The sequence below is a fragment of the Punctularia strigosozonata genome, assembly GCF_000264995.1.
Source record: "Punctularia strigosozonata HHB-11173 SS5 unplaced genomic scaffold PUNSTscaffold_4, whole genome shotgun sequence".
In the NCBI taxonomy this organism is placed as follows: Eukaryota; Fungi; Basidiomycota; class Agaricomycetes; order Corticiales; family Punctulariaceae; genus Punctularia; species Punctularia strigosozonata.
In genome coordinates this window covers 2432276-2447051 of record NW_006767436.1, presented here as the reverse complement: position 1 = coordinate 2447051, position 14776 = coordinate 2432276, and the positions used below count along the sequence as shown (strand labels likewise).

Genomic DNA, 14776 nt, shown 5'->3' with positions numbered 1-14776 from the left:
CGACCCGTTATCATACTATATGAGTTCCCAGATGATACCATTCGTGACGGGATCATCTCAATAAGCACCTAAAGTAGTCTACGACGGCTATCTATTTGCCGCCCGTGGTCTTGAAGACGACAAGGCCACCCAAAGCAATTGCATATCCTGCGGAGGAACATGTAAGTTCGGGTTTGCTGGCATGTGGATGGGGTGTACGCACCAAAAATCTGGAGCGGCGTAATGGTGGTTCCGAAGATTAGCACGGAACCGGTAACGAGCAGTATGTCCTACAAGAAATCATTAATTCGACCGCCCAGGGTGCGCGGGGAAGACATGCCTTGAACACTCCAGCAAGGGTAAGAACCAAGCCGCTGCCGACGCCAACGAGGAAGACGGCAGCAACGTTGAGGAGGAACGCGATGGACGCGTTGCTAAGAAGAATGAGGGGGCCCACTTGTCCTGTAGAATGCGTGTCAAGCGTTTTTCAGCCGATTCGTAGCGTGAACGTACCCTCCATGATGGCGTAGAACGGCGCGAGACCCTCCGTGAAGGGAATCACGAGGACGTTGATGAGCGCGCACACGGGCGCGTAATAGTGCAGCGACACGAGCGGGTCCATCTTCATCCCGTGCAGGAGGACCTGGATCATCACGAGCCTGCTCGCCTCGAAGACGACCGCCGCGGCCTGGGTGAGGAAGCCGACGAGGTTGAAGCGGAGCTCGCCGCGGGACGCGAGGGCGACGCCGCAGGAGATCATGAAGACGATGAGCGCGAGCTTCCGGTTCGGTTCTTGAATACGGAACGTCCAGGAGATGAGGAGGATGGCAACGGGCACGAAGGCCTTGAGCATCTGGATGTAGGCGACGGAGAGGTAGAGGTAGGCGGTGTTGGAGAGGATGAGCGAGGCGCTGAAGAGGAGGCCGATGGGCAGGATGGAGCGCATGAACATGTCCTTCGTCATGTGGACGTCTTTTGCGCCGTCAAGCAGGTGAGTAGTGCGCGCCAGCACACGCGTACCGATGGCCTGTGCACGGAGTGAGTGGCTGCACATCCGGAAGAGACGATTCGCGACGTACCGCGAACGTGAGATGCCATGTCACGAGGAATACAGGATACTTAAAGCCTATGGTATTGTATATGTGGTTGTTGTAGATGATGACGGCCGAGCTGAGCGCGATCCAGACGGGGATGATCGTCGTTGCCGACAGCTGGGGCTTGGACGACCGAGGAGTAGCAGCGACAGCGGGTGAAGGCAAAGGCGAGTCGATTGGATCGTCACGCTCGTCCTTGGGAGACAGGCGGGCAAGGAAGGGGCGCGAGCTCGGCTCCGGGGAGATTTCGACTTGCTCGAGGTCCTTCTCCGTGAGGGGGGCCATGGTAGTGCAGGTGTGGGTAAGTGTAAGCGAAGGAGCGGCTGGGATTAGAGAGCGTCTATGTATTATGGTGCGGGGATCGAGGAGGAAGGGTCCGCGGAAGGCGATCGAGGAGGAAGGTAGAGCGGATGAGGGGGCAAAAGTGCGGCGTCGGCCTGGGCGGGAACGCAATAGGGGTGGGCTGCGGCGGCAACATAGCGCCTTGATATTACGCTCGTCCCTTGACTAACGCCGAGTTAGTTACCACCGACACCAGCTCGCTGATACGAGCAAACGAGCTAGAAGGTATGCCTAAGATCTGTGCGACCGAATCTCGACGAGTACTTGCACAGGAAGTGTTTGAGTCCAGATGTCCAGGGAGTTCTCCAAGACATCCGAGGTGTCTCGGCCTTTCGCGCGTGCCACCGACGGCGCTTCTCAGTATATGGCATCAATCTACTGCCGCTATAAGATATGGTTGACGGAGATCAATCCGAAGACGATATGCTTCTTATGCGCCTATAAACAGTGAAACGATGCATTTATCATCGTAAGCTCAATTGCAAGCCTGCACGGTTTTTGAGGGCATGCATCAGCCGATCACGCAGAGCTCGCGATATAACGCTATACCGAGGATCATTAATGACAGGTAGCCCCGGAGATGTTACGAGTAAGAGGTGCTCCAAGTCGTCGCGTTTACCAACGCAGGACCACCATCCTCTCGGTATATGTACACTCGGGACCCACGATACGACATCGCCTTGGCATCACTCGAGCGCTGTACATGTGGCAGCGAAGTATGAGCAACAAAATCCCATAGAACGACGGTCCATTAATAGTCAAGACATCGGTGCACAGTGCCGTATGAAAGAAGAGGGAAGTTGCCGGGATGCATACGGTAGAACCGCCACCACGATCCGAATGCCCATTGAGTTGATTGAACCTGTATGCGGAGAATGCATGCCCGGGATTCATTCCGAGCACGGTTACGGCGTGCATGATGAAGTCCCGGATGCGTGTATTTGGTGGTCAACCGCTTGCGAAGGCGAGAACCGAAACCTGAGGTAGCAGCAATACAAGTATACGTCTGCCCCCGCAGTGGAGCAGGATGGGTAGTCTTTTGGTGCCGATACCATACAATGATCTCTGGTCAGTTACGGCAATTGCAAGGAGGTAAGGTGAGGTGCAGCTGCGCTTTGCCGACCTTCTTCGCGCCACAAGTTCGACCTAGGCGTAGCCGGATCAAATATGCGGCACAAAGAGCTGCAGCCCGGGGGTGGCCATGGATGTATTTGAAGTGCATGATCTGTAGCGATCAGATCTCAGATAACTCGGATCTTTGGCGTTGAGCTCTAAGCGTTGTTCCTGGTCGATCGCGCTTGGATAGACTGAGACCGGGTGCGGTGGCGAGCGGCGGTGCAGCCTACTGCGACGGGCTGCTTGTCTGTGCTCGAGGACGGGAGGAAAGACGAGGAACAAGCTCGGTCGAGGAACGAACGCGGCGCCTGGAAAATTGCGGTTGTTGACCTCGTTCGCACGGTTTCAATCCTGTGCCACGCGTTTACCGTACCGCGCGCCTGCTTCTTCACATCGGCATACATTGACGTCCTTAGCGGTCCTCTATAATCACAACCATTTCCCTGGCCAGGGCGTTCCGAGCTCGCTGCCATGAGCGACAACGAGGCCGACCATTCGCCACCCGCCTTACACGAGCCCGCGTCCGATCAGCAGCTCCCGCCGCCAACCGAGCCGAAGCCAACGTCGAAGGACCCCTCGCGGGAGGATGAGGCTGCAGGCGAGGCGGAGGAGGCGGGCGCGGCGGAGGTCCAAGGGCAGCAGGTCGGGACCGACGACGTCCCCAGCGCGGCTGCTGGTGCGATGGACACGTCTGCGGAGGAAGGCTCGTCGGAGGGCTCTATCGTGCTCGAGGTCGGCGGGGAGGGGATGGGCGGCTCGGGCGATACGTCCGCCAGCGACGAGAGCGACGACTGGACCGAGGGCGACAACCACGAGATGAAGCGCGTCAAGGTGCGCCCCGGTCCGGAGCTGTCCACAGGGTGACAGCCGCTCACGTATAGCGTAGGTTTACGAGCTCGTCGGCGCGCGTTGGGTTGATCAGGGCACCGCGTTCTGCTCCGGCCACTTCGACGAGAACACGAACGAAGCCTTTCTGATCGCTCGCTCGGAGGCGGACTATAACAACGTGATCCTGACCACTACCATTCGTTCGAACGATGTCTATCAGCGGCAGCAAGGTATGTCCAAGGCCCTTAATTCATTTTACCCGACCCTGTCGAAACCCCTTGTATCGTCTATTTCTGGCTTATCAGGAGCGTTTCGTACATCCTGCTGTTTGCTCACTTGTGCAATGAGTCGGCGATTTTTTGATAAGTCAGACGATCATCATTCCACGTCCTTGCCTGGCAACCTTCTCGTCTGCATCCTGCTCGACTGGCATACATCGTACTGACCGTCGCGTCCTGCAGAGACCCTTATCGTCTGGACCGAGCCCGACGGTGCCGACTACGCCCTGAGCTTCCAGGATCCAGAAGGCTGCGCCGAGGTCTGGAACTTCATCCTCGAAGTTCAGCGCATGATGAACGATCCCAGTGCGTCTTCCTCTATCGCACTTCTCTCCGAAAGCTTACCTCTATGCCGTCTTATGTTAGACGACCAGCTCGTTACGTCGTCGCCGGTCATTGGACCTGAGCCTTCCATCACAACAACGAGCATCATCCGCTCGGGACGACTACCACTGCCGCAAATAGGTATCGTCGAAGACATCGACCGCGCTATCAAGGCCCTTGCACGAACACCAAGTCTCAGAGAGCGTGTGGTCGAGCATGTACAATCAGAGGTGCGTGCCCCAATCCATCGCAGATGCATCAATCCCGGTGCTCACAGCTGCACAGGGTTACGTCAAGCATATGATCGACCTGTACAACCAGTGCGAAGACCTCGAGAGTTTGGAAAATCTACATGCGTTATGTGGCCTTATGCAAACTCTGCGTGCGTGACATTGTGCTGGCGACCTGTGACTATCTCACGCCAATCTAGTACTCCTAAACGACCATACCCTCTTCGAGCACATCCTGGATGACGAACTATTCTTCGGTGTCATTGGGATCCTCGAATGTATGCACGTGTTATTTTTACATCCACTGATGCTGACGACCTTTGCTAGACGACCCCGAGTTCCCTTCGTACAAAGCGAACTACCGCGAATTCCTTACCTCCACTACACAATTCCACCAACCCGTCACCATCCGCGACCCCGCTATTCAGCGCAAGGTGCACCATACGTACCGCCTTCAGTTCTTGAAGGACGTCGTGCTCGCTCGCGCGATCGACGACGCCACGTTCAACGTGCTTAACTCGTGCATCGTCTTCAACCAGATTGACATCATCAACTACGTCCAGAACGACCCATACTTCCTCAGGGACGTTGTCAAGCTCTTCGTTGAAGGCGACATGGCCGACATCGTCGGCCCGCCGCCACCGACGATCACAAAGACGGCCGAGGGTGTGACTGTGAAGACGGAGCCGAACGGCACCAACGGGCTCTCGTCCGCGCCAGACGAAACCACATCGGAGCCGCTCTCGCCCGAGGCGGAGGCGCAACGCAGGCGAGAGGTTATTCTTCTCGTGCAACACCTGTGTGCGATGGGGAAGAACGTGCAGCTCCCACAGCGCATGGCGCTCTTCCGGACACTCGTCGATCGCGGCGTGCTCTGCGCCGTACAGTGGGCGTTGTCGTGCAGCGAGCGGGAGGAGCACGGACGTGCGATGGTTACTGCCGGAGGAGAGATCCTATCTACGCTATTGGACCACGACCTCAACGGCGTGCGGGGTCACGTCGTGAAGCAGGTGCAGGCAGCGGAGAGGAGACGCGCTGCTGCCACCGCGGCTGGAGGCGCGAACGCGAACGCGGCGTTGCAGGGGCCGGTAGAAACGGTGCTGCTGGTCGTGTGCAGGATCATGGCGGCCAGTCGCGACCTCGCGATTCAGAGCTTGGTAGGGGATGCGCTCAAGGTGCTGCTCGAGATCTCTCAGGACGGCGACAATCACGTCCGTTGCTTGGGCTTTGTCTGTTGGTGGCCATGCTGATTATGCGTTAACAGCCGGCCGTTGCGGTGAAGATGCTCTCGAGGGCGAAGGACGACCCTGGCACGGAGAAGTTCATGGACTACTTCTACAAGCAATGCATCGAGACGCTCTTCAAGCCGTTCGGGGACATACCCGAGTTCAAGGGCCTCACCGGTGAGCACATCTCTCATCCTCATTCAAGTGCAGGATTTATCAAGGGTTGCAGATCCAATCCTTCCCTTGACAAGGGAGAAAACCAACCTATATCTTTATCTTTGCGACTTGTTATGCAACTTCGCACAGCAACACTCTTTCCGCAGTCACTTTTTTGTTCTTTCGTCCAACGTTTCTCCTCGGGTCGCGTCATTGCTGAGCGCCAGGGATAAACACCTACGGCTGGGTACGTTCTTGATGTTCTCTGCCCATCGTTCAGTACCCCATAACGACGGTCCATAGCTGCTTTCCGGTTCTTCCGAGTTTGCCTTAAACTCAATAACCGCAACCTCATCAACCACCTAATGAAACATGACGTGGTCAAACCTATCCTTGACTTGACAATACGGGAATCGCGGCGGGACAACTTGCTCAGTTCGTCGTGTCAAGAATTCTTTGAACATATCCGACGGGTATGTTACCTCATTATCCCCGTGTATCGACCTCATGGGATTTTCGCAGGAGAACATCAAGGATCTCATAGCTCAGTGTATGACTAAACACGAGCAGGAAGTTCGGACGCTGTCCGATTCGCACCTCGGGGGCACTCGCTTCAGGATGTTCATCCGTCGTTGGGAGATGAACAACGAGCCGCCACCACCGGAGGAGGCGAAAGTTGAGAAGTACGTGTACAGGCCTCGCCATATGCGCCACCGTGCTCAGAGATTACCTAGACCTACCCCGGACTCCAGAACCTGGGGGCAGGGCAAAGTGATGGACGCGGAAGAAGAGGATTACTTCAACGCCGACGACGACGACGATCTCCCGACAACCTCAACCCCTCCTCGATGGCAAACCAACGTCATCATCGGCACGCTCAAGCGCAAGCGCCCGCGAGGCGCCGCGGCCTTGCGCCATGGCCGTCCTGCGACACCCACACCACCCACGCCTCCTCTAGGAAGCCTGGTGGACTACGACGACGACGACGAGCAGCCGCCAAACGGCGAAGCCAGCCCCTTCCGCCCCTCCGCCAATTCCTCCCCCCACCGCAACCTCCAGCCCATCGGCTCCCCCCAGCAACCGTCATCCCCCACCGACGCCTCTGCCAGCCCGCGCCTGTCTCACAGACAAGCGGCCTCCCCTAAACGATCCCCCAAACCCAATTCGTCGGACGATGAGGACGACTCACAGGATTCGCTTCTGGAAAGAAGCACATCCCCGCAGATGCTCGCAGAGAAGCTCATGACCCCGTTGATGGGGCCTTTACCCTCCGGATTGAGCGGTAAACGGCGAAGAGACGAAGAGGAGGAAGACGGCTTGCTCGAGCGCATATCAAAAGTCAAGCGACCAAGCTTACAGCGCTCGGACTCGACGGACGCCGCTCGACCCGCCTCGCCGAAGCCAGGCGAGGACCACCAGCCCAAAAAGTTCAAGGTCAAGTTGGGCTCCGTCGGGAAAGCTTTGACCACCGGATCGCCACAAACACCTTCGGATTCACCAAATCCCGGTCCCAAAGACGGGGACTGCGGTTAATTATTCGGAATGTTGCATGTTTTCTACCAACAGGACTTGTTATGCTGCTCTTTCGTGTATCACGCTGCTGTATCGATTGCAACTCGCTGTCATTAAGGTCTATATGCATATCGTGGACAATAGAGGAATCTCGAGACCCCCCCAGGAGAAAGTTCCGGTGAAGTGACAGCCGACGCAAGCGCGAACTAGGTAACAAGAGTAGTATACAGTAGACATCTTGTACGACGGGAAAATGAGGACGGAAGCGTTGATATGCAAACTGAGAAAGGGAAGCGAAGCGCAAAGCAGATTGTGAGTAGTATGGTTGGGTTGGGAGCGATTGCAGATGTTGGGCGCAATAATAGGACAGTGATATGACATGCGAAGGGCCGAAGGATGGTGCGTCCGAAAGTAACATAGGAAACCCGAAATGGGGAGAATGGGTGGATATGACATAGTTAAGTAGTACATATGGATGCTGGTTATGCGTCTTGAAAAACCTCTACGTGGATGTCAGGGCGGAAATCGAGGCGACGAGGTGGTCGTTCGGTTCATTATTATTGGCGTCGGGTATTGGTCGCGGGGACGATGATATGCCAAAGGGAGAGAAGGACGTGGATAAATTGCCGGGACCGGGACCAAAATTGCCACGAGGGAATGTCGGCTGAGCGTTCTGAACGCCGAAGATGGAAGACGAAGGGCCGGCGGAGAAACGCGGAGGCTGCGTCGACATTGCCTGGTAATAAGACGAGCCGATGGTGTCGCGCCGTGGCGTGGCGTCCATATCGACGGCGGACGACCTCGGGAGGAAGGCATCCGATTGGAATGGAGAGCCAGAATTCGACCCGTGTGTTGCACTCGTTGGGGTTCGAACACCCAACGGATTCTTGCTGTAGGAGAGTCGGATACCACCAGCCTTCACGAGGCCGTTGACAGTGTTGCCGTACAAATCGTTGAGAGCTTTGGTGGCATAAGAGACATCCTCAAACTACAAGTCGGCTTTGAGAATGTGTCCAAACCATCAATCATATATACGTACCTCGACGAAACACATCGGTCCGTTGCTCTTCTGTCGGTAACACAGCTTACGGAACCCCGGCTGTTGCGAGAACAAATCGCGTAAACCATCTTCAAGATGGCTTGAGGGATAGCCAGCTTGCGTCGGCGACGCGGGGAGGTTGCCGACGTAGAGCGTATTGATCTTCGCGATCATGTTAGCACGTATATTTGTTACGCGACTGTGAGAGTGCGTGAACTCACCGGAGGGTTCTGGTCGGCGGCGTTGCGATTGCCGGAACTCGCGTTCGACGTAGGAGAGGGCAGGTCGGGAGAAGTTGACCCAGTCTCGGTTCCGATAGCGAGGTCGGACATGGCGTGTGTGATCTGTTGCTCATTTCCCATCTGCGGGCCGGCTCCGCTGGCATCCAGTGGTTGAATTTGATCGTCGTGGAGCTGCTGTGATTCCGTCGACGGAGAACGTCCGTGAGATCGTGAGACCCCCATGGGAAGGAAGAAATCGGTCGGTGGCGAAAGGGCAGCATCGGGATTGGTGTGAGGCGTATGCTCCGGGTCGGAAAGACCGCTCTGAGAGGAGGACGTTGAGCGCGATGCGGTGGACGGGAAAATGTCCTGGTCGGGAACGGAGGATTGGGACGCTGAGGGCGGACGCTGCGGGTAAGAGCTGAAGGGCATAGCTTGCCGCCGCGCTGCGATGCCGTTGAGACCGTTGGCCATAGCTTCACGGGTAGGCATACCCCATGGGTTCGACGGAGCGCTCATCCCTGTGCCGTCCGAGAGGGAATGAGAGAGCGCGTTCAGTCCGTTGTAGGAAGCGCCGTTCTCTGCCATTGCCGCATCGGGGCTGCGAACAAGGTGGGAAGGCACAGAGTGGAAAGCCTCGTAGGCGGAGGAGTTCGCCTGTCTCAGGCGCAGCTCCCTCTTCGCTCTCTCTCGTTCGCGCTCGTCATCTTCAGCGCGTTCGCGAGGTCCCCGGGTGTTGTACTGGTTCAGACCAGACATCATCCCCATGAGGTCGCTGCGACGACCGTCACGACCGGGGTCCTCATCCCCCGACATGAAGCGGTCCCGTCTGCCGATCCCCATCGTCCCAAGCGGTCCAAGTTCGCGATCGCGGGCGCTGAGAGCTTCACCAGCTGACGTAGGGGAGCCAAGACCCGCAAGCCCATTATTGAGCATGTCTGTCGTCATCCCCGAACCCTGCAGTAGCGAGGTCATTCCGGGGAGAGATGCTTGCCCGACCCCGCGCTTGGTGTGTAAGTTTTTCTTCGCCATCTCCGCTTTGAGCACCGCGCCCTTCTCTGCATCAACGCGACGGCCCTGGAGAACATCACGTGCCGCGAGCGCTTCCGACCGAGTGCTGAACTTCGCGAAGCCAATAATCTGCTTGCGAGGTGGCATCGTCGCGCCTGATTGCACGAAGTGACTATCGTCGTGGGTCGGCGCCGCCGGCCACGAGGCAGTCGTACCGTCACGACCGCCGTCAACGACGACACCTCCCTGATTGACGGTAACGAGGTTGTATGGATCGTTCGGGCCTTGGTAACCTTGCGAGTAGCTAGGGCGCATCGGGCCAACGCCGGAGCCGTACGCAGTGAGTTCCTTGTTGGGAATCTTCAGAGTCGCGGCCTCGAATCCCGGGGAGAAGGTGAACATGTTCTGGAATTCGCGTTCCTATTCATCGAATCATCAGCGAGATACCGAACACTTGGTACCTGACAAACATACCTGCATGTCGTCGGGGAAACCCACGACGAATATCGTCGAGATCTCCTCTTGGGAGGAACCTTGACCTCCGCTGACATGGGACACTGTGGGGGCAGACAACACCGACCCTCCTGCTGCAGAGCCGTTCGCAGGAAGATGAGGTCCAAAAGGCGTCTGTGAATGGTATTGCGGGCCGCTTTGGAAGTTACGAGGTTGCGTTAGGCCGTGCCCGTTGGGCAGCAAACCATGTTTGACCCCCGGCGGGAACATGGAGGACCCAAGTCCAGAGGCATACGTGTCCAACGTGGGATAGGACTTGTGTCCGGAGAGTTGTACGCCATAGTCGTGCATGCGTTGGGGATGGAGCGTCTCGAACGCGCCTTGCGATGACGGTGGGGATTGCGACTGTAAAGCCGCGAGCGAGTTGATTGATGAAGGCTGGCCAAGGTCGTATCCTTGACGCAAAGGGGCTTGTTGATCGCGGTAAGCCAGCGAGTTGGCTCCAGCGAGGGTATGACGAGAGCGGGGATTGCTGAAGGCACCGTAGGTGGTGCCGGCGCTGAAAGGACCGGACGTGTACTGATTCGATTTATCCTGGTGTTTCTGTGTATCGTTGTCGTTGGGTATGTTACTGAAGTCGGGATGGGCATGGAGGCTATGATACAATGATTGGTTGACGTTTGGGGGAACTTGATTGAACGAGTCGGCTAGGTGAGGGGGTTTTATGGGATTTGGCAGCATATTGTTGGTGTCGGCGGAGAGGGGATGCACGTTGCGCTGGAAGGGAATGGGAGGCGAACCAATGGACGAGGAAGTCGAAGCAGAGCTGGGGTGCTGCGCGGGGGCCTCCGAGTCTGATGTCGATAAGGGCTCCGCGTCAGCCTGAGCGTCGAGGCTGTCTAGCAGAGAGCGATTGATGAATTCTTCGTCGGTGCGACGAACCCCCACGGGCACCTGGGGACGTCGGAGGACAGTCGGAGTCGCCAGCTTGAATAAGTTTAGATGACTGAGGGAACAATGGGGTGATGATGCGAGTGCACAGGGGGATGCGCACAGCAGCTCAATCGGCGACAAACGCGGAAAGATCGAAGCGGGTTGGTGTCGCTAGAGATACAGAGGCACTGATAGCAGCTGGATGGTCGACGAACGAGGTTGAGACGCCCAACGACGGGCACTCGGAGATGCGCGACGCGTGGACGACCGGAGATTAATACGGCGGTTGAGGGCAAAGCAGAACGAGCGGGACGACGGAAACGAGGTGAAGAGATGCGGAGGTAAATTACGAAGAGGTCGCCGTCGTCGTCAGAGACGATGAGGAAGGACGGTCGGTCGTTGTGACGGACGACGAGCGAGGAGGGTGTGATCGAGGTGATGGAGTGAGGGAAGCGGCGGGGCCGGACACGCGACGAGCAGTCACAATTTCCCCCCGTTGGTTCCCCAGCGCGCTCCCACACGCACGGACCATTCGTAAGCAAGGCCAAACAGGGCGGTGCCGAAAAGGGGAAGAAGGCCGCACGGTCTTCCATACAGGGCAGGCGGCTGCACCGCCACCTACTGCACGGTCATCGGGCCTTTGTCCAGCGCTCGTGGCACGCCAGTCGGTGGTCGATGTGCTCGCGCCGTCGCTCGAAGCCTCGCCATGAGCCAGGGACCGCCAGAGATTGCTGCACCATCTGGCGTCGCTGGCTACAACTAAAGAGCACCTTCGAGCAGGGAGATCAGCGGGGGATGTGGAAGAAAGTGAAGGGCAAGGACAAGGGACGGAGAGTCAGACAAGAACGACGCAAGAGTCGTCGTCACCGCGTGTTGGCAACCGCCTTCGGTGGTAAAATGTGACACGAGAAAAGTCTTGTCTCCGCCGACCAATCCGAGTCGCCGACAAGAAGAAAGGAAATTGGGTTCCATGCAGTTCGGCCTAGGCTACATATATACGCGGTTTCAGTCCGATGGTATACTACATATCGACCCCGGTCACGCAATCTTACTCGTATTATCCTATCGATGCCATACGTACGCAGTTCATGCAAGCTCTCCCCAAAATACAGCACTCGGCCTGTGCAGATCATCCGTCCACCCCAACTTCGGCGCTGCTCATAACCACCCTGCTTCGTAACCGGACCCCGCCAATGCCCCGAGCACAAGATATATCACCACCGCCCAGAACAATGCAGCAATAAATCGCCGCTGTGCTCGTCTGTCTGCTTGGTCAACCGCGTACTGGCTCTCCGGGTCGTAGTAAGGTCTGGATGGCGGCTGTCCTGTGAGCGGCGTAGGTCCGAACGGGCTCCCCGATCGTGGTGCCGTACCAAGCCCAGAGGAGGCAGAGGGCGTAGTGGCATCGACGGTATATGCGGGTGGTGGTGTCGGGGGCTTGTGAGTTTCTCCGGGTATAGGTGCTGGAGACGTATGCATGGTTGGCGTTGGTTCGAAGAGAGGTGCGATTCGAGTGCGGCGGAAGATGAAGGACACGTACGTCACCGGTTCACTGGGCTTACCGCGCCCAGCGGTGTCTGACTCTCAAGTTCTCCATTCGCACACGTACATGCACCCGTAACTTCCATATGAAACAAATTCGTTGGATATAATGGGCACTCCCGAAAACTCCATCGTGAGCGCACTGATACATGCAATTTCCCCATTCGGGACATCATTTCGCCGGGACAACTCTCTGAAGCCAGTTACTCAGGTCTTCGATCTCTTGGGCACTCAGTGAATGCCCGAGGCCTTCGTAGGCGTGGAACGACAAACCGCCGTTGCCACCGTCGCCGGGGGACGCGGATTTGACACCCAGCTCTTGCAACAATTGCACGCCGTTCCGCGCTAGATCGAAGCGGACCACTGGGTCCTCCGTTCCATGGCCCCAAAAGATCGGGACCTCCGTCGCATGAGACGAAACCAACTACGTGCCGGCGCGTTCATTCAGTCGTTCCCATGTTTACACGACGACCACTCACGTCTTTGAACTTGCCCATCAGCGGCACCCGACCGCTGAGCACAACGAGCCCGCCCAGCTTTCTCTCATTACTGAGCCCCGCCAGCAGCGTCATCACACCCCCCTGCGAGAAGCCCCCGAGGACGATCCGACTGGGATCCACGCCATTTGCCACTTCAGCGGAGATGAGCTCGTTCAGTGATTGCGCGGTCTCTTGCATTCCCTGTTCGTCTTCCTGTGTCGTCGATCCAAATTGGAATATATCGAACCTAATGCGAACCACCGTCTCAGATCCGCTTGGACGTAGTGAAGCGAGGCGGCCCGTACCATGCAGGCATTAAAGCCCCTCGGTTGACAGTCACCCGACGCACCGGCCTAAGGCATCGTTTTAGTGTATCAATCTCGTAGATGTCCGGAAGGTGTTGAAGGGACATAGCATACGCGTTAGGAAGAATCCACTTGATATGGGACAAGGCCGAGTTGCGTGAAATACTCTCCGCCACAGGCTTCAGGCCATTGCCTGAGTCACCCAAGCCCTATGCACCAATTAGTTGGTGCACTAACAGAAGAATCGATTTACGAACATGAACCAGAATGAACGATGCCGTGTGCACCGCGGAGGGTTCAACTGTCACGTATTTGAGTTGCGGGGGCGATGTCATGGTGTGTTCGAACGTTGGGTTCAGATTATTCAGGAAATCAAGTAACGATCGATGCCACCAGAAAGCCAAGAGCACTGGTAACAAAGCCGCGATGATTCTGCGCTTTATATGGTGGACAACCATCCGTGCTTGAGCAACTGGGTCCTTATGCGAGATCGCATTGCGTGAAGATGAGTGAGAAAGGTCAATGGGCGTAAGCTGCTCAACGTAAGCTGCGCGTGCGTCGCTGACGCGCGGGCGGACTCAGATGGAGTTCCTTTGAAAGCTTAAGCATGCTGCATCTTTGGACTAGTATACGAATGATGCATCCATCTATGACTGATACAGTTCGACTTCTTGTATAAGCTACGCTCCTAACACGCATGTCGCAACAGGATTATGAAGGCGGTAAGGCCTTCTCCAACCACGCTACCATATCCCTCAGTTCTTGTGGAGCCGTAGAATGCTCAAGTCCAGGGTAAGTGTTGAAACTCAAGCCTTTCAACTCGGGCCCCGAGGTGACTTCCATCTTCAGCTGGTTCTTGAGGAAGTCCCTTGACGCTGTCGCGTACTCGTACTTTACGAGCGGATCCGCCTCACCGTGTCCCCAGAATATGCGCGCTTCCTTGGCTTTGTCGGAGAACATCTATGCGCAGATAAATCATCAAAAGCCAGGTTGAAAAGGCGATTACTTACTGTGTGCACTTTGTTGCGAAGCGGGAGCCATCCACTCAGCACGACCAGCCCTGCAAGCTTTCTCTCCCCCGTAAGCCCGGTAAGCAGCGTCATCGCACCTCCCTGCGAAAACCCCCCGAGGACGATCCGCGAGGCGTCAATCCCGCCGTCAACCTCGGCTGTGATAAGCTGATTCAACGAGTGGACGGTCTTCATCATCCCCGCCTCGTCTTCGGCGGTCTTAAAGTCAAAGGACTTGATGTCAAACCAGCCAGGCATAAGCATCCCCATGTTAGCTGTGATGGAGATCGTCGGCCTTGAGTTCCGAGGCGCAGTCTGAACACAACTCTTCGAGCATGAATCTGTCTTCGACACTCACGCATGCGGCAGCACCCACTTCACGTGTGGTAATTTGGGTGCTAGCATCTTGGCCACCGGTTCCCAGCCATGACCAGTGTCGCCCAAACCCTAGTTGGTCGTTTCAACATCGTGACAGATAGCCTATAGGATAGCTAAATGTTGCGAACATGCACGAAGATGACCGTTGCCGTATGTTTGGCCGCGGGCGAGACTATTAACGACCGAAGCGGCGCAATGGTGGCCATTGTTAATGGGTCGCTATGATGAACCGATGATATCGGCTGACGCAGTAGCAGGGCAAGGAGGAGCAAACAGCACGTCAGGCAGGCGCTCGTTTTCAATGTCATGAACGACGTTGC

At 56.7% G+C, this 14776-nt stretch overlaps 5 protein-coding genes across 5 annotated transcripts; 1 reads left to right on the top strand and 4 right to left on the bottom strand.

Moving 5' to 3' along the window:
• Window positions 1–91: 91 nt before the first annotated feature.
• Window positions 92–1358, bottom strand: PUNSTDRAFT_112838 (TPT-domain-containing protein; the record flags this gene model as incomplete). The annotated part of the gene is made up of 5 exons (XM_007382520.1): window positions 92–147; window positions 203–269; window positions 320–441; window positions 493–1006; window positions 1059–1358. The coding sequence occupies 5 exons, from the start codon at window positions 1356–1358 to the stop codon at window positions 92–94; spliced, it is 1059 nt and encodes a 352-aa protein (XP_007382582.1).
• A 1644-nt stretch (window positions 1359–3002) lies between these two features.
• PUNSTDRAFT_43757 (DUF625-domain-containing protein) lies at window positions 3003–7106 on the top strand (the record flags this gene model as incomplete). Its single annotated transcript, XM_007382519.1, has 10 exons — window positions 3003–3362; window positions 3418–3589; window positions 3821–3943; window positions 4004–4191; window positions 4247–4343; window positions 4392–4469; window positions 4519–5402; window positions 5456–5594; window positions 5801–5820; window positions 6096–7106. 10 exons carry the CDS (start codon window positions 3003–3005, stop codon window positions 7104–7106), a joined length of 3072 nt encoding a protein of 1023 aa, XP_007382581.1.
• A 303-nt stretch (window positions 7107–7409) lies between these two features.
• Window positions 7410–10464, bottom strand: PUNSTDRAFT_51626 (uncharacterized protein). Its single transcript, XM_007382518.1, has 4 exons — window positions 9831–10464; window positions 8346–9776; window positions 8125–8286; window positions 7410–8073 (listed from the first exon to the last, which is right to left on the bottom strand). The coding sequence occupies exons 1-4, from the start codon at window positions 10158–10160 to the stop codon at window positions 7588–7590; spliced, it is 2409 nt and encodes an 802-aa protein (XP_007382580.1). The 5' UTR covers window positions 10161–10464; the 3' UTR covers window positions 7410–7587.
• Window positions 10465–12363: 1899 nt separating this feature from the next.
• Window positions 12364–13516, bottom strand: PUNSTDRAFT_101066 (Phospholipase/carboxylesterase). The gene is made up of 5 exons (XM_007382517.1): window positions 13326–13516; window positions 13183–13277; window positions 13069–13116; window positions 12764–13010; window positions 12364–12708 (listed from the first exon to the last, which is right to left on the bottom strand). The coding sequence occupies exons 1-5, from the start codon at window positions 13401–13403 to the stop codon at window positions 12457–12459; spliced, it is 720 nt and encodes a 239-aa protein (XP_007382579.1). The 5' UTR covers window positions 13404–13516; the 3' UTR covers window positions 12364–12456.
• A 175-nt stretch (window positions 13517–13691) lies between these two features.
• PUNSTDRAFT_101062 (Phospholipase/carboxylesterase) lies at window positions 13692–14733 on the bottom strand. The gene is made up of 4 exons (XM_007382516.1): window positions 14585–14733; window positions 14437–14525; window positions 14079–14373; window positions 13692–14028 (listed from the first exon to the last, which is right to left on the bottom strand). Exons 1-4 carry the CDS (start codon window positions 14660–14662, stop codon window positions 13780–13782), a joined length of 711 nt encoding a protein of 236 aa, XP_007382578.1. The 5' UTR covers window positions 14663–14733; the 3' UTR covers window positions 13692–13779.
• Window positions 14734–14776: the final 43 nt, after the last annotated feature.

Bases quoted from the DNA above. Each gene is read 5' to 3' on its own strand.
- PUNSTDRAFT_51626 (XM_007382518.1), bottom strand. From the start codon at position 10,160: ATGCACGACTATGGCGTACAACTCTCCGGACACAAGTCCTATCCCACG. The intron at 9,777-9,830 runs GTATGTTTGTCA...TTCGATGAATAG, and splicing joins GTTTCCCCGACGACATGCAG to GAACGCGAATTCCAGAACAT. The intron at 8,074-8,124 runs GTACGTATATAT...GCCGACTTGTAG, and splicing joins GACCGATGTGTTTCGTCGAG to TTTGAGGATGTCTCTTATGC.
- PUNSTDRAFT_101062 (XM_007382516.1), bottom strand. From the start codon at position 14,662: ATGGCCACCATTGCGCCGCTTCGGTCGTTAATAGTCTCGCCCGCGGCC. The intron at 14,526-14,584 runs GTTCGCAACATT...ACGACCAACTAG, and splicing joins CAACGGTCATCTTCGTGCAT to GGTTTGGGCGACACTGGTCA. The intron at 14,029-14,078 runs GTAAGTAATCGC...ATCTGCGCATAG, and splicing joins TTCGCAACAAAGTGCACACA to ATGTTCTCCGACAAAGCCAA.
- PUNSTDRAFT_101066 (XM_007382517.1), bottom strand. From the start codon at position 13,403: ATGACATCGCCCCCGCAACTCAAATACGTGACAGTTGAACCCTCCGCG. The intron at 13,278-13,325 runs GTTCGTAAATCG...ATTGGTGCATAG, and splicing joins CATCGTTCATTCTGGTTCAT to GGCTTGGGTGACTCAGGCAA. The intron at 13,011-13,068 runs GTACGGGCCGCC...GGTTCGCATTAG, and splicing joins GGGGCTTTAATGCCTGCATG to GTTCGATATATTCCAATTTG.